At 40.0% G+C, this 25679-nt stretch overlaps 1 protein-coding gene across 2 annotated transcripts in view; it reads right to left on the reverse strand.

Moving 5' to 3' along the window:
• Positions 1–25679, reverse strand: part of PPP1R9A (protein phosphatase 1 regulatory subunit 9A) — a 160670-nt gene that overhangs the window by 65445 nt on the left and 69546 nt on the right. For both annotated transcript variants that reach the window (XM_068404446.1, XM_068404445.1), the window contains exons 3-5: positions 17081–17213; positions 16441–16561; positions 11498–11602 (exon numbers count right to left, since the gene is read on the reverse strand). In XM_068404446.1, the coding sequence (XP_068260547.1) occupies positions 11498–11602; positions 16441–16561; positions 17081–17213 (359 nt within the window). The remainder of the gene's footprint in view (positions 1–11497; positions 11603–16440; positions 16562–17080; positions 17214–25679) is intronic.

Raw genomic sequence — 25679 nt, forward strand, 5'->3', positions numbered from 1 at the left:
TTATTTCTCATGTCCACAAAAAAGAAAGAGAGGGGAGAGAACATCACAGAGAAGCAAGGCATGAACTGACCTTGATAGTCAGAGTTACACGCAATCTAGCTGAATTACCAGCTGTGAAATACTTGCTTTGGTTGTGGTTAAAATGAAGAGAGACAGAACTAGGAACATTGATTTTTGACTCTACCTATCTCGGATTTAAGAAGATCTAAAAGAATACAATATCTGGAGAAACTGAAAATTAGACTACCATAATGGTGGTTAAGAAAAGCATTCTATTGAAACTGCCAACTCCCACACCTCCTGCAATCCAGTCATGATTTAATGATTTTAAAGCACACTTGATATATGGCTTTCTCCATATTTCCAGTTTTTACTAAATAAGGATCTGCAGACCTGTGCTTCTTGAAATAACAAAAAAATAATATATTGATTTTTTTTACCAACCATAGGAACCAGAAACATTATTATAAGAATTGATTAAACTAAAAAATATTTCCATTTTGAAAAGAACTTTGGTACTAGAAAAATGTGCAAAGGCACCAACTCTGTGACATAAAACTGAAGTTCTGCAGCATGGATTTTTAGTAATATAAGCTGATGATTTCTCCTAAAAGTACTTCAGTCATTAAGTGCTCAGTTAACAATAATTTAGCATGGATTCCTTAAATTCAGCAACTCATTCTAAGAAATAAAGAATGGGTTTTTTTGCTGCAACAGGATTCACAATTTTTTCTTCTATCCTTTCCTGAAATATAGTTTGGTCAATAAAAATGTACAGTAAATTCCATTGTATTTGGAGCAGTTTTACAGTTGGATTTCAAAAATGGTTTTCCTCTGAGCTTTAAAGCACAAAGCTGATTCTGCTACCATTTATCTAATTGACTTCAAGAGGTCTTACAATTACCTACTCTGGCTGCTTCCATTAGGATAATAGCCATATAATTAATCCCAAGTGCTAAAAGTGGTGTGAACCCTGTAAGAAGGCAGTTTTATTTAGTTACAGCAGTGCAAGCTGGAACTTGTTATGTTTTCATGAACAAGATCAAGCTCTGTTAAAAGACGGCAGCCTCAAATGCAGAGGTTGCTGACTGGACATAAGGAATTCACAACCAATGATCTGAAACTTTAGAGTCATAAAGACTCTTTGAATCATTGAATAATTCAGGTTGGAAGGGAGCTCTGGTCCACCCCAAGCCCCCCACTTCAAAGCAGGGCCAACTTTGTCATGGCCTTGATCAGTTTTGAGTCTCTCTAATGAAGGGATGCAACCTTTCCAATGTTTGAGAAACCTCACAGTATGCTTTTTTTTTTTTTTGTGAAAATATCTATTCAGAATTTCCCTTGCTGCAACTTCTGCTCATTGCCTGTTCTCTTGTCCCTGTACAGAGAGTACAAAGAATCTGGGTACACCCTTTCTACCTCCAGGAAGGTAGCTGAAACAGCAGATGCCTGTCATCCCATTCTTTTCCTCAGACTGAAGATGTTCTTTCCACCTCTTCCCAGAGTGTTTCCTGCACAGCTGCTCTCTAGCTCACAGTGTCACCCAGGGCTATGCTGCTCCAGATGCAGGACTTGCATTTGCCCTTGCTGCATAAGGTTTCTGCCAGCTCATTTCTCCAGCCTGTTAAGGTCCCTCTGCATAGCAACCCTGTCTGTTAGCCTATCTAACCTCATCTGCAAACTTGCGAACAGTGCCTTCTGTCTTACGTCTGTAAATCCACCCAGCCCTCCCTTGCACCAGACAAGTGTGTGCATAGCAATCTTTAGAGCTATTAGCTGTAACAAAGAGGAACTGAGGGTGATTGGTAGAAAGAAGTAAACAAGGTTTGCGTGGAGATTAGCGACGTAGTGACTCAAAACTAACACAAACAAGTGAACAACTCTGCCTGGAGACTAGCACCCAAAGTAACACGAGGAAGTAACCACCACCAGCAGATGAAAGGCGCAATGATTCAATGAAGTTATCTAAGGTCACGTAAGAAACATCTGACAGGGCAACCTGTGTAATGTCTAGTGCAGGACTGTGGCTATGTAAAGCCAGCACAGAAAACCAAACTTTGAGGAAGATCTAAGTGGGTTTTGAATATCTCCACAGAAGGAGACTCCACATATAGAAGGAGACTCCTTATATCCTCAAAGATCAAGCAGGTCTCCTGGGCTCTTCTATGCTTCAGGGCAGTGGTCTCATAGAATCCTGCCACGCAGATCCCTGAACAAAACAAAATTTGCTCTCCTGAAGTCCAGGGTTATAATTCTAATGTTCATCTTCATTTCCGTCCAGTTGTTAAACTCCACCATTTCACATGCTCCTAAACCTGCCATCACTGAAGAACTGACCAGTTCCAAACTGGTCACAAACCTGTTTCTGAGTAACAGATTTAGCAGACTGCCTCCCTTAGTTGGCTCATTGAACACTTGTGTCAAGAAGTTATTTTTGACACATTCCAAAAATCTCCTGGACTACTTGCACTGAACCATGTTACCCTTCCAGTAGATTCTGGAACAGTGTAAGTCCTCTGTAAGTCCCTAGACATAACCTCTGAACTCGCTCGTCACTTGTTCCAAAGCAAGGGCTAGGTCACCCTTCCTCCCAACTAGATTATGGGACCTGTTTGGCAAACATGCTCTTCTTTGTCAGGTGGATCCCTTCTCTCCCCAGCATTTTTCATTCCTCCAAGAAGGTCCATAAAAACCCGTGCCTGCCCTGCAACATCAGCTGCACAACCAGGGGCTGTCCTGCATCCAGTCCTACTTGACTGGCATGATCAAGAATACCTCTTATGCCCTTCCACCCCAGCCCCCAGAGCCCTGTGACATACTCTAGGTCTTTCTCAGCAGTATCAATGGTGCTGGTGGATGAGTAGCAAAGTAATAGCTTAAGCACCAGAAGAGCCTCAGCAGTCTCTCCACAGCATCTTGGGTACAAGCCCCTGATAAGCTATGCTACTATCAACATTAAATTGATATCAAGTCAAACAATTAGGAAGTAATGCAAAAAACCCCCACACCAATATTAACGCACTTAGATTAATTATTCCCACAGAAATCAATTGTAGTCTAGGGCCTCACTGACACATTAGCTTTATTCAAGAGTACTTCAAAATTAGCCAAGGGATTCAATGTGTTGGCATCTGTCCAGGTTCTGGTCCTTACATTGCTCTGCTCTCCTGGGAGTGCAGGTAGAGAATCTCTTCCACCTCTTCCAGACAGCCTGGCAGTATCCCAACACAATGCCTGCACAAAAGGTTTCCTTGAATACATGATGATCATTTAATCAGCAGTCTCTATAGCACCACACAATTCTCATGGGAATGGCCAGCTCAAAGAAACACATTTGTAAATCTATGCCTTAACATACCTGAATGCAAGTGAAGCACATACGTTAGCTCTGTTCAAAAGGTGCAAGTGCTACCTGGGAATGTTTCTAAAACCTGACTGCAGTTTGAGGTGAGATCTGCCTTCCCTCACCCTTGCTGGCACCCAGGGAAAGGAAATCCAGGAAGGAAATACAGATGGGTCACAAGTGAGCTGCTGAGTTCAGACCATGCCCTTAATCTGGGTGACTAGGTGATTCAGATTCTGGGAAAGCTGGACCACCCTCACAGCACAGTCCAGGGGCTGCTAAATGCTCCTGCAGCATCATCCCTGCGGCTTGGCGAGTTATGCTGCAAGAACGAATAGTGGGTATTTCTGCCCAGCTGTCACAATGTTGTATCACAATAATCAAGGTGCACCAAAACTGGGTGGGAGCTTCCACAACATAGTATCTTGGACTTTGAAAGAGTAAAAAATTTAGTTAAATAAACATTTATGATGATATTTCAGTTGCAGGGGTAGGAGTTTATGTTTAGATCCAACCAACTTGAGGATGAAGTGATTCAAAACCTGTCAAGTTGCTCCTTTTTTTCCAGGAAAGGAAAAGAAAAGCCACTCCTAATGAAATTCAGCCCTGTTGAATCTTATTAATTCATGTTACACTTAATTTTAAAAACAATGCTCTAGATATCTAGCAAAATGGTTTATAATTAAGCCAAAGTATTTTAAATGAAGATTTCTTTATATATTTCACACTCAAACATATAATTTCCTGCCCAAATGTGCAAATATTTCCAGAAATAACTTGCCATAAAATTCAAATTAGCAAGATCTCAAGACACAGGGGCTATGTTTATGCCAGTAAATTAAACAGTACCAGGCAATGCTCCCAAGCGCTAGTAATTGATCATCTACACTATTAAATCACTGAAACAGCCTCTGGAATGGTTTGGCCCAAGTTAACTCATATTCTACCAAATAATAGTCATACACAGTCCAGGAGTTAGCAAAGCCTAGGAGTTAGCTTGGATGTTTCCAATGGAGAAATTGGATATGGCCACCCTGCTCTGAAAGGCAAGAAAGTCTAATGGTATGAGCACCGACCACTCTGGTGCCAGCTGGCCTCAGCGCCAAAGAACTGTCCGAGGCACAGTTCATCTACTACAACAGGCACAGCCAAGGAATATAAACCAGCAAAGCAGTGATGAATGCAGTCTTACCTCACCGGTGCTAAAGGGTCACAGTACTCATGAGTAATTTTTCACATTGTTCAGCACGCTACTCCTGGTAATCTTACAGAACGATTACCAGCACTTGTAGGAGTTCTTTGCAGAGACCAGAAAGAAAACAGCTTATATTATGGATCTTTAGTATAACCATAGTGGAATAAACAGGAGAAATTTACACTATTTTGGCACAAGGCACCACAAATTTAGTTTCTGCCAGGTCTGTGATTCAGGTTTATCAAAGAAGCAGAAAGTGCACCAAACACGCATGGCTTCTTAAGCTGCCCTTCATGAAACCCCAGCTCAGCAATCAGCATTGCGGAGCAAAGGGCTTTTCTCTTCTTTGTCTCTCCTCAGCTCCCACACTTGGGATTCAAGGAAAAAGAAACTGACAAGGAAAGGAAGAACAAAACCATCACCCCCAGCCAGAAAAAAAGACAACATAATCTAGCTCTCTGAATCAGACATGGAGTGTGGTATCTTTTCCTTTTGGGCCCTGTCTCATTACCCAGGACTGAGGGGCAGTACAAATCTCTCCTGCCTCTTCCACAACGTGGATCTGCAGTATGGAGAATGCCTGCAAATGTTTAAAGCACACAGTTGTTTCATAGGATAAAGAGCACAGGTGGGGAAAGTAAGAAGGAGCAGGAGAAAATCTGCACAGGCGTGCACATTGGAAGAACAGAAGATGATTATCTAGGGGAAGGAGTCACAAAAATAAAGCAGTGCTGTTCACTCTTACTGTGAGCAAACAGCATTCCCACCGGGGTATACTGCTGCTGGCTAGATCCTGCGGTTGACTTCATCTGTCCTCTATACTGTCTTAGTGCTTGCAAAAACACAACTGTATAAATTACCTTTCCAGATGTTGTGATGTTAAACAAAACTAACAGCAGGCATGCAAATGCTATTTTCTGAGACAGTGTATTTTCCAGAAAAAAATCAGCTCAAGACGGGGTAAGGAATTAGCTGAAGAAGGAATAAATGACATATCAATTTGGTGTTAATTAAGAAGTGAATATTTTCACTTTTTGCCCTTTAACTACTCCTTGTATAAGAGCTATCTAGAAGAAAAGTAAAAACTTCATTTTTGCCTGAAAGATTGCATTTGCTGTACAGTAAGAGATAAAGAAATTAGGCTGCGAACTGGAAGTGGGAGCTGAGACAAAACCCTGCTTTGAATTAAAACCGTCCAGGTAAGAAAAAACAAAAAATGGTAATAAATGATTCTTTATTAGAACAGAGAATCGTTAATAGTGGAAAGCCCCAGGGTTTGATAGTTACACTGCTATTGTTAGAACCTACTCTTCAATGATCTAGAAGACTAATTAAACATGGCAAAATTTGCTAATTATCTAGATTCTTTTTTAAGACGGGAAGACTTTGATGCATATCAGAAGAATTTAATTAAACAAAAACTGGTGAACTCATTGGTGGGTTAGAATTAATACAATTCATTGCTTTCTAGGTGGTGCAAATCATGAGAAACCAAACAGGTTTTGCACAGGTTCTGTGTGGTTCCCTGAAAACTCAAGAACTGACTGAGCAAGCACCATGAGAGCATCCGCTCAGTGCCTAGCAACAGTTTGGAAAGCTGAGAAAATGCTTAGTCACATTCATACGACAGGATACGGAAGGAGGACACGGAATTTAAAATTTGCCTCTCAAGTAAAACACTGAATTCAGTTAACTTTCTTAAAGGAAACCTTTCAGAGGAAAGTAATAACGACAAAAGCATACAAGCAGCATATGAACGACCGGGATTTTCTGATGAGTCTCTCTCATGCAAGACCCTGTCTACTTATCAATGCAGCAAGTCTTCCCAGGACCTTTTCCTCTTTTCCTGACCCTGCCTTTCCCAGAGCTGCGTGGCACGAATCTCTATAACCAGTGAGGCGGAGAAGTGCAGCCCCCACTGAAAGCTCCTATATTTGTCCTAGGAGGGATAGAGATTAGGTAAGTATGGTAAAAGTACTAGATTCTTCTCTCTTGTGGGTGTGTTCAGGAAAAAATAAAATTCCGTGGAGGCATACAACTCTCCAAGTGAGCTTTCTCTGGTGAAGACATTAGGGTCCCCTAGCACCCTTTCATTATGATGAAGAACAGGGGGAAAGAGTGGGGTCACAAGGGCTCAACATCACCCAAGCAACTTCAAAGAACTTCAGGCCTGCTACTCTGCAGCACAGTTCATGAGGAATCTGCAAGCAAAATAACATAGGAAAAGATCCATGACAGGACAGGATACCCACTGTCAAGCTGCCTCCTTATCCTGTCTTTTATGATTATAGGCACCACTTGCAAACTTCACGTTGATGCGTTACGTCCGAAATGGGGTCAGAAGAAGCACAGAACAGCTAGTGATATTAGTCTGGCACTGCCCTCTGACTGATTCGTTGATCTTAGAGCACAGAATCACAGAATCAATCAGGTTGGAAGAGACCTCTGGGATCATAGAGTCCAACCATTGCCCTGACACCACCCTGTTAACTAGATCATGGCACTAAGTGCCATGCCCAGTCTTTTTTTAAACACATCCAGAGATGGTGACTCCACCACCTCCCTGGGCAGCCCGTTCCAATGTCTAATAACCCTTTCTGAAAAGAAATTCTTCCTAATGTCCAACCTGAACCTCCCCTGGCGAAGCTTGAGGCTGTGTCCTCTTGTCCTATCGCTAGTTGCCCGGGAGAAGAGGCCAACTCCCACTTCACTACAACCTCCCTTCAGGTAGTTGTAGACTGCAATAAGGTCACCCCTGAGCTTCCTCTTCTCCAGGCTAAACAACCCCAGCTCCTTCTCAGCTGTTCCTCATAGGTCATACCCTCCAGACCCTTCACCAGCTTGGTGGCCCTCCTCTGGACTCGCTCTCAACATCTTTCTTGAAGTGCGGGGCCCAGAACTGGACACAGTATTCAAGGTGCGGCCTCACCAGTGCCGAGCAGGGGCGACACTCAACAATATTGAAGAACAAGACACATTTCAAAGGAAAATCCCTCCTGTACGTAATCAAATTCTGAAATCCACTAATATGAGATATAAGTAAACTAAATAGTTAAGCAGAAGTATAAAGAAGGCTTGATATTTACATCAATTGAAACAGCATTTGTAGTTGTATTTGCCAGATTAGAGTAATGAGGACACTAATTCTCATCCCTAAAAACACAAGCTGATTGCCAGCTGGGATTATGAAAGAATTCCCTCTCTTTCCTTTGTCTCATAGGCTACCAGAGTACATCTGGTAGGTGCTGACTATCTTCCTATAAAACATTATAAGAAATAATAATTGAATTTATTATCATTGGAGAAGCCAAATTGGTTGGGTCAATGATCTTCCATTATAGTATGACAACGCTTCTGAAGAGTCCAATACTTCAAACAATGGATAAAATAATCATAGATGCTTATATTTGTTCCACTTTTCCCCTCTCTCACCCTCACCTAAAACAGTTCAAAAGGTAAAAGCCATGTCTTCATTTTCACAGATTCTTTATTGTGTCAGCTACAGACAGTCTAGATACATTTTTCTGGCAGAAACATTGCAAAAATCTATTCTAGGTCAATGACTTCCACTGTCAGGATCATTCAAACCATTCAGATGGCTCAAAGGAGAAAAATAAATCACTAAGTATTGGTATTATGCAAACTCCCTGAAGAGGTATCGACTGCATTTATTGCAAAGAATTAAGAAGTAGCTTTAATGTCACTCTGTTCATGAATGTCCTTTCTTTGCAACTGATCTCACATAATAAACTCTGCTACAAAAACTAGCATGCGCTTTGACTAGATTAAAGACAAAACGGTTGTGTATATGTAATGCTGTGGGTGATAAACGTGAAGTGATGCCAGCGAAACACACACAAATCTCTGTGTGTACAGGACACCAGGCAGAAGAAACGTACACAGTTCATGCTACGATCACAAAGGTAACTACGCTTATTGAAGCAGTTTATAAAACTCATTAAACTGACACTATTAAATAGGAGACATGTGAGTAAGCACGTATGTGATTTCTCCTGTGAAAGAAGGATTCATGAAGTTGCCTTGCCTTGAATTAGGCAGGGTGTGTGACTGTACATTGCCTACACACTTGTAGTTCAGCTGGGACACCCACTGCAGGAACAGCAGAAGGTATTTATATAGCAACAACCTTTTCCACCACTCCTGCCTCCCACAGTGACATGGATCATTAATGGCAGCTGCCACGGGAACGGTGCACTGAAAGGTCAGCAGCACCACTCCCTGCACTGCCAACAGGCAGGAGCTGTTGGCTGGGGGCAAGTGAGGGCTTTCGCCTCAGAAGATCCTCTTACATTGTCCCTAAGGTTCTGCAGCAGTTCAGGTGCAGAGGTGAGCGCTGTTTGCCAAAGAGGGTGGAGACAAGGGGTTTCTCCATCCCAGCTCTAACACAGGTGTAAGTGGGAAAGAGGATCTGACAGAAAGCAATTGTTCTCTCCACAAAACAAGCGGCAGGCAGGGCTCTTGTGTCGCATAGCCAAAGAAAAACAGTCAGCAAGATAAAAATACGTCATTTTCTTTCATATCTAAATTCATCATTATTACCTCTCACTTACTTTACAAGCAAATGTTTAAACCTACAGTGAAGCCAAAACGTCAAGCATCCTGAAATCTCTCTCTCCAAAAAACAGCTTTCTGGAACCATTTCTGATTTTGAGTAGCTAAAACCAATACCATTCATCAGTGCCAGCAGAGCATCAGACAACTCAACGGTCCAGGACCTGACCAGAAGCCAGGCAGGAGCCTGTGCCACACAGTGCTTACCCATCTCGTCAAGTCTCGCTCCCAGTCTACCAGAAACCAGGTAAAAAATCATGCATTTCTCAGCTGGCCTGCGTAAAGCAGAACAGTAGTCTGAGGTTTTTTTTCCCATGAAGTTTTAAATGAAACAAAAATAGGGGAGCTGCACCAAATTCTACCCATTTCTTTCCTCTAATTAGACATATACATTAGTAAGATGCTGCTAACCACACAGTATGCCAGTGTGCATATAGATTCTTATATAGCTGTTTAATATTTTAATATTATTTTATATTATAATTCATATTCTATTTTAAATTTTATTTTTAATTTATTATTATTTTACGAGGGTTTTTTATCTAGTTGTGACACTAATGCATGGGTCATTTTTCGCATGAAAGCTCAGTATCTTAAGCTTACTTACAAGGAAAAATGTAGAAACTCACACATCTCTCCTTGATAAATGAGACTTGTCAGAAGCCAGTCATCCCAGTGCACAGGATACACAGTACACTTAACAATGTGAGCTAAACAACAATGAAGAAATACTTTTTACAGGCCACTATTTTATGACAAAAGGGTCTAGACTGCAACTAGTCTGACTGTAATTTACTTCCTGAGAGAAGATTCTGGGAGCATTCTGTGTGAAAATCATTTTATGTTTCTTCCTTCCTCCAAACCCATTATTTTTCCATGGAAGCAAGTATTCTATTCTATAACTTAAATAATAATAACTACACAAACTAAGTCGGTTATAAATTGCATATAATACAAATGTTTTATGTGAGCACTTTCTTTTTTCTTTTTTTTTTGAGCTAAAACATGAAACACAAAATACACATAGCATTTGCTATGTGTACCGAAACACAGGAAGACATTCCCTACCATAAGGATTTTATATTCAAAGGTCCCAGCTCTGCAGAAAACCTAATAAAGTATATACTCATTTTTATACTTAACTCAGCAGGAACACTCACAGCATGTGTGAGTCTTTGCAGAAATAGTACTGATGTAACTAAAACTGTACATGTTACACAAAAATATATTCACCTGTAATTACAGTACAATTTCTAATAACTTTTTTCCTAAATAACCTCTTTCAAATAAAACCTTGATCAACCACCACCAAGATTCTTTGCGGAATTCACATCCCAGCATCATTCCCTAATGTTGTGTGGGAACAGCTATGGAATTACTGTGGAAATTTGCATGCAAGCATATAACACCACTGTCTGAGGGGGACTGCATGTATTATTACCAGCAGTTTAGTCATGGTTCAAAAGAAGTCAGCCCCGAACTCATTAATAAACTAATTTGGCTGTATTCACCAGAGAGGATTTTCAGAGAGAACCAAACAGTGACTACAGAATGGCTGTTGCTTTGCAATATGTCAAAGATATTTTTGGATTTATTTTGTAGAGTTAAATCTTCGCTAAATTTAACAAGCTATTAAACAGAAAAGCTATGTGACTGCATAGGTTTTTAAATGGCAAAACAGTTCATTTCTAGGGCAACACTCTTCTTCTCAATTTATGAACATTTACAGCCTTGTATCTGCATCAGTTTAGAATTTTACTTGCAGCATATGTTACGTTTTCTAGCCTATTCATTATTTTCTGGATTTTTACAGGGATGCCTTTCAGTGAACCACAGCATAGGAACAGAAAGAAACCCAAAGATGGTGCAGGGACTCAGGTAGCTTAATGAATTAATACGGGGATCAGAAGCTGTTAACACTACTACATCTAGTACTCTCTTCTCCTCTGTGCTGAGGTGCATCTGCAAGCATTGGAGTGCTCACTACCTCACTCCTCCAACCCTGAGGCCGTAACATAGACAGTCTTGCCAGTGGAAAAGCAGGGAGGAGATCAGTGGCAGCACAGTCTCCATCTGACCAACATCCACGGCCTTCCTAATTCCAGCTGATACAAACAGTTTGAGGTCCACGGAGATCTATACCAGTGAAGAGCCTTCTTCCCTGTGGAATTTCAGCTTCTTTCAGCAGTCATATTTTAAAAGTCTAAGCCAAAACAAAAATCTGTAATACTCATCCCTGTAAGCTCATCCCTGTCCTGGAATAAAAGCAGAGAAGGCACAAAGAGGCCAAAAAACTCTGCTTCCACCTGGGCATACTGACACTCCCGTGAAAGAAGCCAGGTAATCTTAAGCATTCAATCACAATTCTTTTCTTCTAAAATACTCACCTGACTTTCCCTTTGGTATTTCTAAGAACAGTTGCAGCAAAATTTTGCGTAACACCAACCAGACTGATGCCATCAACTTCCACAATTTGGTCATTCACTTGGATCCTTTCAGGGGAAAAACACAAATATATAAAAAATTGTGTGAATTCTTGGTGAATTTTCAGCAAAACCTAGCATACAGAGATTTTTTTTTAGTTTAATTAAGAAAAAAAGACTTTAAACAAAAACTCAGTCATAAAATGATTGAGGTAAATATGAAAAATTAATCATTTCTTGCACACAGACATCTCATAAATCTCTCATCAAAGTTACCATTACAATTAATTGCATCATTCATCCAGTCACTTTCCTTGTATATAAATACAGCAACACAACTCCAGAATTTGTCATATGACTTAAATTAAATGAGGTACTTGAACAGTTCTTATTCTTTCCTAAGCCAATCTTGAAAAACAGCATAAGACATAGCTCTGGTATTTCAAGCTAATGGAAAAAAAAATGTGACATTTAACTAAAACAACCTGCTCATCTGTGGAGAAAAGAGCTTGTGCATCAGACTTAATTGTGACCTACTCTCTTAAAATATTTAATCTAACTTGCTCCAAAATGGTGAGTTCCTAGTGTAAGTGTGATCTTGCTGCACACAATAATAAGGCCTTGGACTGTTTTAACGAGGACTCTCTTTGAAATCAAACACCTATTTACAGTCGATACACTGTTCGATGCAGGAAAAGTTAGGCGGAATAAAAACCATGCTGCTTTTATCTGAAGCAAGCACTGCTACAAAATCCCTAGGGCAGGCATTGGACTCATCTGGATTACAAATGCTTGGAAGGAGGACTGCTATACTAAAACTTCCTCTAGAAATGCATGAACTCCTACAGTTTCAAAAATGAAAAAAAACAAACACAATATTCAGAACTAGTCAAAAGGAGCAATTTTCAAGTGACTGACATAGATGCTACTGATCCAAACAATACAGTTTACAAAGGAACCAAGAAACAGCTATGAAAAAATCCCATTTCAATTATATGAAAATACCTAAATTAAGGTATTTAATATCTTAGGATACCTTAGTGATAACACTTCTTTTCAAAGAACAACAGAGGCTTCAAAAGGGGGCTGAAGCATTTTGACTTGGGGCACTAATTCCACTGTCAAGTCTGAGGCAATGTTTTGCAGTTCTATGTGTGCTCAAGCAGTATCTTCAGTTCTTTGGACTCCACTGATGAGTAAGAGATATAAGATTTATTCTTTGGCAGCCTCACACCACAGAACGTCACCGTGTTCTGGGCAGGATCTCCCTTTTGTATATAAGAAACTGAAAAAATTATCTTCGCGACAGCCTATAAATTCCTATCTTGAAAATCACCAGGCATTTTAATCTCAGGATTTTATTTCTTCAGTGAAGCATTTAATAAATACACCAATCACATCAATATTTATTGTATTTCGATACTGTAAAAATGAATTATTTTTTTTTAACTTTAGCAACCATGAGGTGCAGTCAGATGGCCGCAGGAGTTCCAAGAAAAGAAGTGTAAGAAGTTGGTGCACTGAGTGGGAAGCTGTCACCCTCTTGGCTGAAAACTAAATGGTGGAAGAACAGATTCCTTTCTGAAGGTAGTTTAGCTACAGCACTTTACATACTTCATCATGCAGTGGACTATCAGTGTTCATACAGATTCGTAGTTACAGTATTTCAGGTGATGAAATGTCACGTTAGAGAATTGTTGCCTGCAGCTTTGTAAGTGGCACTATCTTGATTTATTGCAATTCAGTCTGATTCCATTTGTCCTTCAGGCATATTTTGTATCTCCTTCTTTCTTGTTTGTATAGCTCCTATATTCATTTCCAACTCTTGATTTTATGGCCATTGTTCTCCAAACCTCCTCTCTTTCTATACATACATATTAAACAATGTACAATTACCATAATTGTTATTCAAATTATACAATTACATGTAATTAAAAAAGAAGTTTCCTTTCTGTTGCCGTGTATATTCTATACTGTCCAGACTAAAATACTCTCACAGCCATATTCTCCGGGCCGCCTTCCTCTTCCTTGGGCATCCCCTCTCCAGCCCCACTCCCACCGCAGCTCTGTACCTGTAGCCTAGCCCTAAATCCCCCCGACAAGCCACCCCAGGCACTATCTACACCAAAATATTCTCATAGCCATGTTCTCTGGGCAGCCTTCCCTTTAGAGCCCCCTCCATTAGGAGCACTAGGCTTCCTCTGTCTCTCAAATCTAATTTCAAACATGAACAAAAAATTAGGCTCAGGTTGGAAAAGCCTGAATTATAGAGGTTTAACTGCTTTTATCATAAATGAAATTGGTAATTCTTCTAACAATTATTTTCTAATGGTCGTGACTTAAATCTTTGCCTATGTGAAGCAGCACTTCAACGAAGTAGCAACTACAGAAGTGAACCAACTAAAGTTGAACAAATTACTTGCATAATTACTGTTCTGTATAATGAACTGAAAAATTTAACCTGTGCAGAGAGACGTTTAGAGTATTTTTCAAGAAGTGTGTAATGTTTCAAAACTGTTGTTCTCAATGTTATCAAAATACTTTAAAATGTGAATGACTCATGACCACAATGATTTGAAAGAAGACGCTGTGAATTCATGTAGGAAGAGATTTTATTTCTCATATTCAGTCTAATGATTGATTCCATATTTTACACGCTATTAATAATCTCTCTTATTACTTATCAACATGCTTGCTTTTAGATTCATCTCGAAGCACCCTCTTTGGTTAAATACTGCCACACAACACCTTTTGATATGACAACTGAACACTACCTGTTTGTTTGCATCAACATGAATCAAGGCAGCGGTGCTCAATCACTGAGAAACCCCTTTGTACAGATTTTGGGTTTCCATGGGAGGCAAGTACTTTATATCACGATTCAATGGGTCTGTCAATAAAAGATAGGAGTTATCCTACAGATATTGTAATGTTTTAAATAGCAGTTTCAGAAGAGCCTGCTTGAAGATTGCTGTGTGGTTATTCAGAATATCTGATGCAACTGCTGAAATACAGTTTTATTTTCTGTTAGGAGACTTTGTTTTGCTATCACTGTTAATGATTAACTAGGCTTTTCACAAAGATGAAGTTAACAGGACCCTTTACAGTTGATGCACTTCATTACAGAACTGGCTGCTCCTGACTCAGAGGATTACGTATCCCTTTCCCAAGTGAATGATCAGTGAGGCTCTCAAAGAGAAAATCAGAGGGCTGTTTCTCAGCTGACTGAACATTCAGCCAGTTGAAAACCAACACAAATATTAGAATGGTCAAAGAAAGGTATTATTTTTTCTAATCTGACAAGTTCCTTTCAGATGCCATCTAGGGAAATGAAAGAAAAGACTTGTGATTGAACATTAACTTCTGTAGCCCACTCAAACACGTGAATAATGAGAGGAACAGAAAACACAGTCATCATAGAGCAGTAGTGAGTGACTCTGATTTTTAACCAGAGAATTTCACACAATGCCAGTCGTAAGCTTAATGCCTTCTGGCTGAGATCAAGCATACCTTTCAGTAAAACGTTCACTTAAATTTAAGTAACAGACAAAGTCATGCCATCTTGAGGTGTCAGCTTCTTCTCTTGCCTTCATAATTTTTAAGCCTATGATAAAGCAGTACTTCACCTTCAACCTGGTATCTTATTGCCAAGATCTGTAAAGATACCTGCAATTCCAATCTGGAAGACGCTATACTTCAGTAGTTTAAGAGCAACATTATTAAACTTTGCAACCCCCTGCCATGTAGAGCCTTCTGATTTAATTTATGTGGGGCTTCCACAGCAAAACAACCTTTTGCCTGGCTGAGAAGTTGCAGGTGTTCATCAATAAGGAACACGTTACTGCAATACATTTTTTTTAAAGACAGTATCAACTTTTTATTCTTATTCTATTTAACTGTGTTTGGTATTATTTATAACTAATATAACAAATCACTAATGGTTAAAAATAGAAGCAGACAATGCATATAAGTAGACTTGATTGCTAATGTATAGGTAAGTAATATTTTATTTGCATGCAAATTTACAAAGGGTATGCACTGGGACAAAACAACAAATTACATGGGTTGGAAGATGTTTAAAAATACTTTTCATTATTAAATGATTACATAGTAAAGCGTTTTTCTAACTTTTAATGAGAAACATTGGCCTGATTGTGGCAGGTGTTGTGTAATACACAGATACCTCTGTCCCATATGATAGGAAATACTGTGTGTTCAAAAGGAATTCTTTAACCTGCACATACCAAGTAAGCAATTCTAGAAGCAACCACATTTTATATGAGCATCAATACCAATTCGTTTCTTTAGTGAACAAGATTTATGGTACAGCTTCCCATTCCAATTGATTAACATACTTCAGTGCCTTAGGGCTGAAAACTGAACCCTGGAGCAGAAGATTATGCATAATAAGAAATACAAAGTAACAGCCCGTGTTAGTAAACTTGAAAGGAGGTGTATTTAGTAAGAGTTTAAGCATTCATATATGCTAATTATTTTCCTAATCAAATGTTGAGCAGAACTCTTTTTCATAAGTACTGCTTGTTTAAAGTCGGATCAAAGCCAAAAGAACACATGGGAGCTCAACATCTTTAAAATCTAAACGACCTTCAAAAGTGATACACAATATGGTATCTCCAGCTTTACTGATGCTAAAGCATCTGGGTTTTCAGGTAGTCATGCACACACATCTTTGGCAAATCTGTTCTCCTTAAACAGTTTAAACTCAGTGCACCAAACTGCTGTCTTCTCATGACCACATCAGGTATTTGGACCTTACCAATGAAGTCTCTGAATTTTACAGCTTTGAGTTATCATAACATACATTAAGCAAAAAACTCTTTCCTATGAAAACCATAATTCACAGTAACTATCGCTGGGAAAATTTCCAAATATTGAGTCTAGTTTACCTGCCATCTCTTTCTGCTGCCCCACATTCTGTTACTGTTTTGACAAATATTCCCAGTTTTTCAAGGCCTGCATCAGCTCCAACTCCCATTCCAATAATGCTTATGCCAAGTCCATCTTCATCTGTGACAAAAGAAAGCGTAAGCAGAAACTTCCTACGTTTGATTTATATAGTTATTTGGTAGATAAACATTTATGCTTTGTTTCCTTTTGGTTTTCCATGTCAGTAACATTTTAATATCCTCTTGCTTCCTTTTAAAAACTTTATTATTCCACCATTTTAATTACACACAAAAAATATCACCATCACCCTTATGAGATTATCACCTTCACCCTTATGAGGAGCTCAGAAAAACAATCAAGATTCTTACTCTTCCAGTGGAGAATGAAAACATCGCACCAAACATTGTGTAAAATCATGTGTTAATGGAGTGACACAAAACAATTCCCTTAGGGAAACACAGCACTGCATGTCTCTAAACTGCTTATTAATTCCTTATCAAACAATTCTTGAAATCCAAAAAGCCAAGGTGACTACAACAGATTCATGGAAATTCAGGACAGGCTCTGTAGGCATGTGTGGACTTCCTAGACTCGCAGATCAGTGTCACAGGAACTGGAAATGGCACACAGACTCCATACCTTTTTCTAGTTCAACTGGGAAGAGCTCCAGCTTTTCCACACGCTTCTCGAGTTCATATTCAGCTGATGAAGCCACTGGGTCAACTTCATCATTTCTCCTGTCATAGTCTTCATTCGAATATGTATTGAAAACCTGTGGAAACAAAACAAAAGTCACTCAACTACCTACTCCAAAAAGACTTCCAGCTTACGAAAACAGCTACTGCTTTTGTCCTGTGATGTTGCAGAGTTTGAAAAGTCTTTAAAAAAGACAACTTCCTCCTCTTCATTCAAACTTCATGTTTTTAAATTTGTGCTTTTTTATTCAAGTAAAGCAGAAGTATGGTTGCAAAAGTCAATTGAGTACAAATGATTGATTCTTACTGTTTGTGAGCATAAAGGCAGAAGGTGATCTTGAATGACTAAGTTGGCCTATACATGTCAATATTTAAAATACTTAACTGGTTAAGAATGTGCTATTAGTAAAGATTCACAGGCAGGAAAAAGCAAAGTACATTGAAATGATGATTTGCATACAGTCTCTGTTTCAGTCTTTTCTCCTAATGAACTTCCAGTTTGCATTCATCTAACCCAAACTAGACCTGAAGATTACTAATCTATATTTACGCCGCCTATGGATACCACTAGCGATTATGCTCCATATTATGTATTAACTTTTTAGGAGAGCAATATACACAGTCATTGGTATTTTTTAAACTAACTAGGTTTACAGGTTTATTTCAGCTCTAAAGCAGTAATTTAACATTGACTGCATTAACCTGATTATATTATTTATGCCACTTTCTATCATACTTTCAACAGGAACATGGACTTCAATCAGAGATTATTCAGACCTTCTGGAACTTCAAACAGTCAGGAAAAGCATATTTTCATATTTTAGAGTTCAGAGTTTGCCAACCTATTTCACTTAACTGTCCACATTTGGCAGTAATGAAAGAATACGCACTATTAGTGGTAATAATTTAACTGAACTTCAGTCCCACGCATATATCATGTTCCCTACTTCAAATAAAGGAAAACAATTTCCCATATCTCCTCTTCCTCTTTTACAGGCACCCTACAGAAGATACAATTATGTAGCCGTGTTTGTCTATATCACTGTTTCTCTTACAACATAAAACACTGCACCATGCTACGTAGCTACATGTATATTCAGATGGTCTCAAGAAGCCTGCTCTCTTACAGCCTTGCTTGGAGGCTCCTTAACGACTGCCCCTGGAGCAAGCATGTCAGCTTGCTGCCCAGTGCAACGCCAGGAGCTGGGCTCATTTCCAACTGAGGTTCCATCTGCCCGAAAAGCTGTTAATGCAGATTAATTTCTTTTAAAGATTAAATATATTAAAGTTGAAATACAAAAATACTATTCAATACTATTGGAAGTATAGTAACTGTGTTATGGCTACTGCAAAGCTACTGCAAAAAACCTCCCAGCTTTATATAAAGTAGCGGTCAAAACAGAAAAGACGTTAGTCACTCTGTGGAAATTTTAACTCCCGTATTTTACATCAATGTGAGACACTTAATAAATTGCCTCTTCCAAGAAGACTGAGATGGTAAACATTTTACCAGAATCCACAAATGTATCTCACATTGATTTTTAGTGATATTGATGCAAGGAAAAGGCTGTTTTAACTAAATCATGTTCCTAAGAAGCCATCATAAATACATCCAAAAGCTACGCAAAATAAGTCACACACTAAACACCGTCCAATGCTGATGAACGTTTTATGCTGCTTTAGTATGTACAACACTGGAGAAAAGACCTGCTACAGAAATAAGCATAAGGAAATGTAACAATTTACTTGGTCTAAAATAACCTGCAAAATCTATGTGCAAGTTCTGGCCATGCAACACACAAATGGAGAAACCATGCAAACAGCCAAGCCCTTCAAAATGTAAGTGATCACTTTCAGCTCCTTCTCTAAGCTTCTGTTGGTGGATGCAATAACTGAATCTGCACCTCGTATTTTGTAAAGGCCTTGAACAATGTATTAATTTCTGCTCCTGTTGTTAAGCCCATTGGGTGTTTGAACTCCCAGTTAAAATGGAAAACAAAATGGAGGGTGTCCATACCTGCTTAACAGCCTAACAGAGGAGTTCTGAAAAGTCTTTTGTTACTCCATGTCTTTCACAGACCTCTTTTACACAAGATAAAGCCTTCTTCATGTTATGTAGCCCTGGATGCTGCTTCTCAAAACACTTGAAGACAGGAAGAATCATGAACATGGTTTTCTATGTGGGCCATATAAAGCTAGAAAACAACCTGCAGATCTAATGATGATAGCCTGTATGCAGTGAAAAAGAAGCAGGTACAGGACAGAAGGCCATCCCATTTATCTTTTGACCGAGATGTACAACTCATGGCAACCATCTCTACCCTGACACAAGAATACATCCAACCAGTCAGAAGAGCCCACTCAACAGCAACGAAAAGCCCTGCTGCAGGCTGGTGGGTAACCTCCCCTGGCAGCTTCCCTTCTCTGTGGTGTGCTGTCAAAGGTGACTATGCCCACTAAGGGTTCCATACCCAAACCCAAACTCATTCATGCTAACACCAACCAAAATAAGGATCAATCAGTAGAGCTAAACCAAATTAAAACATTACTGAGCTAAGACCACAGACCTTTAGGTCTTATATTCAGCAGTCATGCAAGCAAGTACAGGTTAAAAACAACAACTGTGAGTTTAGCTTGGATTGTCTCATTTATCAACATGATGAGAGAGACCTGAATTTCAAATGTGGAACAGAGATGGATGTTATCAAGGAAAATGGAGATACAGTCAGTAGCTGTTGGAATGATGGTGAGAGAGGCAGATAAATATTGCTTGCTGAAGACAAAGAATAGTTGAGGGTGAGGTATAGGGAAAAATTACATCACAAAATGAGTATATTTATTTCTGGATTCCTTTTCATCATGTTAACTGGCCCCATTCTTTTCCTTTTGTTCAATGACTGGCATTAGTATATTGTGGCAGCAGTTTCAGGTTTGTTGCAAAGTGACTGGATATGCTTCAGGATAATTTTCTTTCAAAGGATCAAATCATATACTGACTTCTTGATTGGGATGATCTTTCCTGAACCAGATTAGACAGAAGAGACGGTTTCTTGGATCTTGCTCACTGTTTTGGAATATTCAGATTTGCACACAAGAAGAGAACTAAAGATACTGTTGGTGGTGAATACAGTTATCATCACGTCTCCAACCACTCTTCTCTAGTATCTTACCTAAGCATTCAATCTGAGATTGTAGGATCACTGATAGCACCAAGGTAAAATGGTGTATGTTTCCTACCTGGCACTAACTCTCTATCTTTTGTACATTGGTCATATGATCTTGCCCACTGCCTTCAACATGTGTTTTGACTAGGGGAAGAAGGAGGATATTCTTGCATGTCATTTACCTCATTCTGCACAATCACATTTAATGGTTGACTGATTCGATACAATGAATCTCTGAGTGTTAAAATGAAGAAAAGAAAATCTGTGCTTGGAAATTTTCTTTCTTTGTGAAACAGTCTATCCACCACAGTAACAAACTGCTTGCTCAGTACAGTCATGAGAACTGTCACTCAAGATTTTACTTCGCTAAAAATAAAATAAACAGTTATAACTTTTTCCTCAAAGTACGCTTAACTTAAGTAGACCTACTTCACCAAGTCTGTTGCCACTGTGTTTCCTAGAGTGTGTGTGGGATTTCAGACTCTTGGGAATTCTCGCATTCTCTGTGATTTAACAGATTTGGTTTTGCCGTCGCACTGGCCAAGTACCCACTACAAGAAAGTCTACTGAGCCATTACTTAAAGAAAGCTCTTTTTCAGGAAAACCCAATACATCATTTTGATCTCTGGTTGTACCTCTCCACGTATTTAGAAAAAAAGTAAGTTTCCATGGAACTCAATTGTGACGTTTACTAGGATTTACAACAGCACCTGTAATCCAGCAACAGAGGAAATAAAACGCCACCAACAGCAGAGACAACCCAATGGATACCAATGCTCAATGTGTATGTCAAAACAAACAAGAAGCCAAATAAGGAAACATAGTGCCTAAATAAGTTGTTTGGACATAGGCATTCAGGAAAACATTACAAGTCATGGATGACACCTTCAGTGCCTTCTCAGGTCTTGAAGTCTAGAACAGCACACAACAGCACCTCCCTACCCTCTGTGAGGAGGAACACGTAAGTTTTCAGGGTAGCTGCCAATTTCTTCAGAGAAGTTTTACAATCAGCTCGTGTTTTGAATATACTAAACCAGACTGCTCGGCTTCCTCCACTTAAGGATGACAAATTCTCTGGTGGGGAGGGAAGTGAGGAAGAGCCTTAAGACCGCCATAGGAGGAATTAGACATGTTTATGGAGACAACACTGACCTACAGTGTTGCACCTGAAGCACAAGCAGTTGTGAGGATTACTCTTGGGCCGCGTCCCATGAGGGCAGGAGGCAGGCACAGCACTGAGGATAACCTCTCTAGAAACTGAATGAGAGAAAAAAAAAATCACAGTTTCACCATTCATTAACCTCTGCTTGAAAGTCTCTCTACAGCATAGCTTCAGGGAGGAGAGGAAGTTCTGACAACGTCTGAAATAGGTAACTTGTCTTTTAAAGAGTCTTTTCTCTGCGATGTGATCGCTCTGTCACAGTCAAAGGGAGTGAGTCAGTGAGGAGGAGCCACCACAGGCTTCCTCCAGCTTTCCTGGCGTCGAGCTCCCCTAAAGCCTGTGTGGGCATCAGCTGTCACTAACGCTTCAGTAGGGAAGCACCAAGGAGACAAATCTTCCCAAGAAGCAATTGCAGGGGATGAGATACAGATGGGAATTAGACAGTTGCAATATTGAAAGAAACTGATCATCTAACACCAAAACCAAGCCTGGGGTTCCCCTCAGAAACCTCTGCAGGAGAAAGACCTGTTTTAAGCAGCCTGAAACTCCAGCAAAAAGAACAGCACAGCGGATTTTAGTTTCTGAAATCCTATAAGTATTGGGCCCTCGGCTTCTCCATCCCAGAGAGACCTCTTCTGATATATAACAGAGAGCCAGGCGCAACTGCTGCCATGCACAACCAAACTGTTCGATTTGTTGATACAAACTGGAAAGTAGTATCTCTAGATACTCTTGTTTTAGGTAACTAGCACACACTATCAAGTCTTCTGTCTCTTGGCACAGTCATAAAGGCCATGTCTAGTAAAAACCCACAGTGCCACTGTCCTGCAGCAGTGCCAACACATCTCAGCTCACATCCATACAGCTCCGTCCACCACAGCACGTCCTGCATCTGGCCTGGCTACAGGGAGAAGCCCCGGACTGATGCTAACCCCAACCATGCCACAGCAGCACTGCCTGGTGGGACACATGTATTAAAACGCATGGACTAATCACACGCAGTCATTAGGCCTGTGACATGAGTGTGGTTTTGCTTCCCAGTGTAAGCAGTTAAACAACCAGGCAGATTTCACTTTTAAGCTCATTTCACTGAAATTAGTATCTTGAATTTTATACAGTGCAGCTTCAGGTCCAAACATGGAATTGAAATTGCTTTGGTGGTACTGATAGAACATCTCCTGGTATCAACAGTGAGAGGACATGGACATACCTGCTCACTTTCTTTGACCTCTTCACTGCATTCACTATTGTTAAATCAAAAGGTCCTACTGCTCCAGCTCAGAGGGGTGGCAGGGACTGAAAGTAACCCAGCTAAAATGCTAGAGTCCTTCCAAGAAGAATGAACCAATGTAGAGCAGTGCATCCAACTGCTTTTCCACTACAAATCCCTTACCTGAGCATTGTAAATTCTGTGTAGCTCAACACTGACATATTGGTATAAAAATGTGGCCTTCTTGGCACCTTAAGTCAAGTAGAAGGCCAAATTTTCAGATTTCTTTTTCTCTGTCATCTCAAATTTTCTGTGTGCAAATACGATTTTTACCCTCTCTTTCTGCTACTTGGCTCAGTGTCAGGTGTGACTTCTTTAAAACACCTGTTTTCATTAAGTAATTTCCTAGAATCAGTGAAGTTATTTACCCTACCATTTATTACTTATTCAGTTTGTACTTGTTTCATTGCTGATGTACTAGTTTTGTTACAATTTATGTCCCTACTTGTCTACATAGCAGAAAAATACAAAATCACTATCGCTGGAAATGTGATGTGTGCACCATGTGAAAACTTCATGCTGTGACTCTTAATTAAGACAGGTCAGAGTAATTAGCAAGTAAAAATAAGCCCTGATACTGAAGAGTAAAACCAAAGCTAATAAAGATTTGCTCTTACAGAATAATTTCTACGAACGTAAAAAATTTTCCTGATCATTATTTGGCTAATATTGTGTCATTACAGATAAATGTTATATGACAAAGAAGATTAAGATCTCCTGAAAATACTAAGTTTTCATATTAGTGCTACCTAAAACATTGCTCCTTGAAGGTAAGTTAAATTTTTACTTAGATAAGTGAAGAAGAATATATGAAAAAATTTTTATAGCAGTAAGTGATTCTCAGCTGAAAACATCCAACAGCCGGCTAAACATGAGCCAGCAGTGTGCCCAGGTAGCCAAGAAGGCCAATGGCATCCTGGCCTCTATTAGGAATAGTGTAGCCAGCCGGTGTAGGGAAGTGATCGTCCCTCTGTACTCGGCACTGGTGAGGCTGCACCTTGAGTACTGTGTCCAGTTCTGGGCCCCGCACTTCAAGAAAGACGTTGAGGTGTTGGAGCGAGTCCAGAGGAGAGCGACCAAGCTGAAGGGTCTGGAGGGTATGACCTATGAGGAATGTCTGAGGGATCTGGGGTTGTTTAGCCTGGAGAAGAGAGGCTCAAAGGTGACCTTATTGCCGTCTACAACTACCTGAAGGGAGGTTGTAGTGGAGTGGGAGTTGGCCTCTTCTTCCAGGCAACTAGTGAGAGGACAAGAGGACAAAGCCTCAAGCTTTGCCAGGGGAGGTTCAGGTTGGACATTAGGAAGAATTTCTTTTCAGAAAGGGTTATTAGACATTGGAATGGGCTGCCCAGGGAGGTGGTGGAGTCACCATGTCTGGATGTGTTTAAGAAAAGACTGGACATGGCACTTAGTGCCATGGTCTAGTTGACATGGTGGTGTCAGGGCAACGGTTGGACTCGATGATCCCTGAGGTCTCTTCCAACCTGATTGATTCTGTGATTCTGTGATCCTACATTGTGTGTGCTACTCTAAGGAGGATCCATGAGGAGATAAAAGATGCTCTTTTCTCAGGGTGAGTTTTCCTCACTCTTTATGAAGGGACTCTTTCCCTTCTGAAAACATCCAATCTGGAAAAAAGAATCCAGCAGTTTAAGTCTTACAAAAACTAAATGAGTTCTGAGAAATTCCTGTTCTCAAGGCACTGGCTCTCATTCTGACTCCATCAGTGAACCAGCTGAGATGCTGCCTCCTTCATGGGGAGGAACAGATACCCCTCTGACTTCACCTGTGGTTTTTTAATGTAGTGGTTTTTTTAAGCCTCTGTCTTCTTCTTCCACAACAGTGTTTATCACTGACCCAGTCTAAGGCTACCCTGACACAGATAATATCCAGTCACCTGCTAATTACACTCAAAGCCATTGCCAAGCAACGCTCCTCTTTCAGAGACTTTGGAACATGAGATCTCTGCAAAGCACAAGCTCTAGGACAATATTTCAATAAAGCATTTAACAAAACAAAACCATCTAAGATGCAGCCTGCCCCACCACTACTGCCAACAGCAGTTCAAAACCAGAGATACAGTGTCCTGCAGTGCCAGAATGAGTTACTCCAAGTGCTTTCAGTGACAGCAAACTCCTACTGAAAGGGAATTTCTTGTAGGTTGTAACTTTGACTAAAATAAACTTTGCAGCAGCAGAATGTGAACATGCTGCATCCATTTAGGGTGGATTTAAGGTCCAAAGCCTGTTGGAAACAAGTGGGACCGTAGCCCTGCACCACCATCTCTTCATACTTTTTAAGGAACTTGAGAACAAGGTAAGCTCCTTTGAAAATAAATTAATACTTAGATACTTAAGTTACACAAAATGCAATGCTGGTCTCATAAATACTGAGGACTCTTCATTATACAACACCTACTGTCCTTGTTCACAATCTTGATCTAGTGCACAGTGAAAAAATGAAAAGTGGACACTGAACTGTCTCCCCTGGGCGTTGAGTCCTTGTAGACCGGGCTTGCCCTTCGGAGAGCAATCCTGCTCACGTGAAACTTCAGGAACATCATGTCATGAGAAACACAGATGACATGAATAATTTATTTCTTTACAGAGGCAACAAATTGCAGCCTCTAGGTTGTTGAGGGCAAATATGTCTCTAAACCAATCCTGGAAAAACTTGAACTATTTTCCCATGGCAACCCTAAAAACCCAAACAATTCACTCACTGGCAAATATCGAATGACTTCAACACACAAAGTTTGTGAATATTTCTCTGCTCTTTTTTTATTAAACTCATTTTCCATGCTTTCAGCGTGTAACCCTTTGCAGAGTATCTGAACATCAGACTGACTAAGTAACTCAACTTGCTTATCCTGAAAGGGTCACCCTGGTCAGACTTTGAAAGATTCACTGGTTTTGAAACGCGGCTCGCATGGAATTCACAACTTGCA

The sequence above is a fragment of the Nyctibius grandis genome, chromosome 7 (assembly GCF_013368605.1).
Source record: "Nyctibius grandis isolate bNycGra1 chromosome 7, bNycGra1.pri, whole genome shotgun sequence".
NCBI lineage: Eukaryota > Metazoa > Chordata > Aves > Nyctibiiformes > Nyctibiidae > Nyctibius > Nyctibius grandis.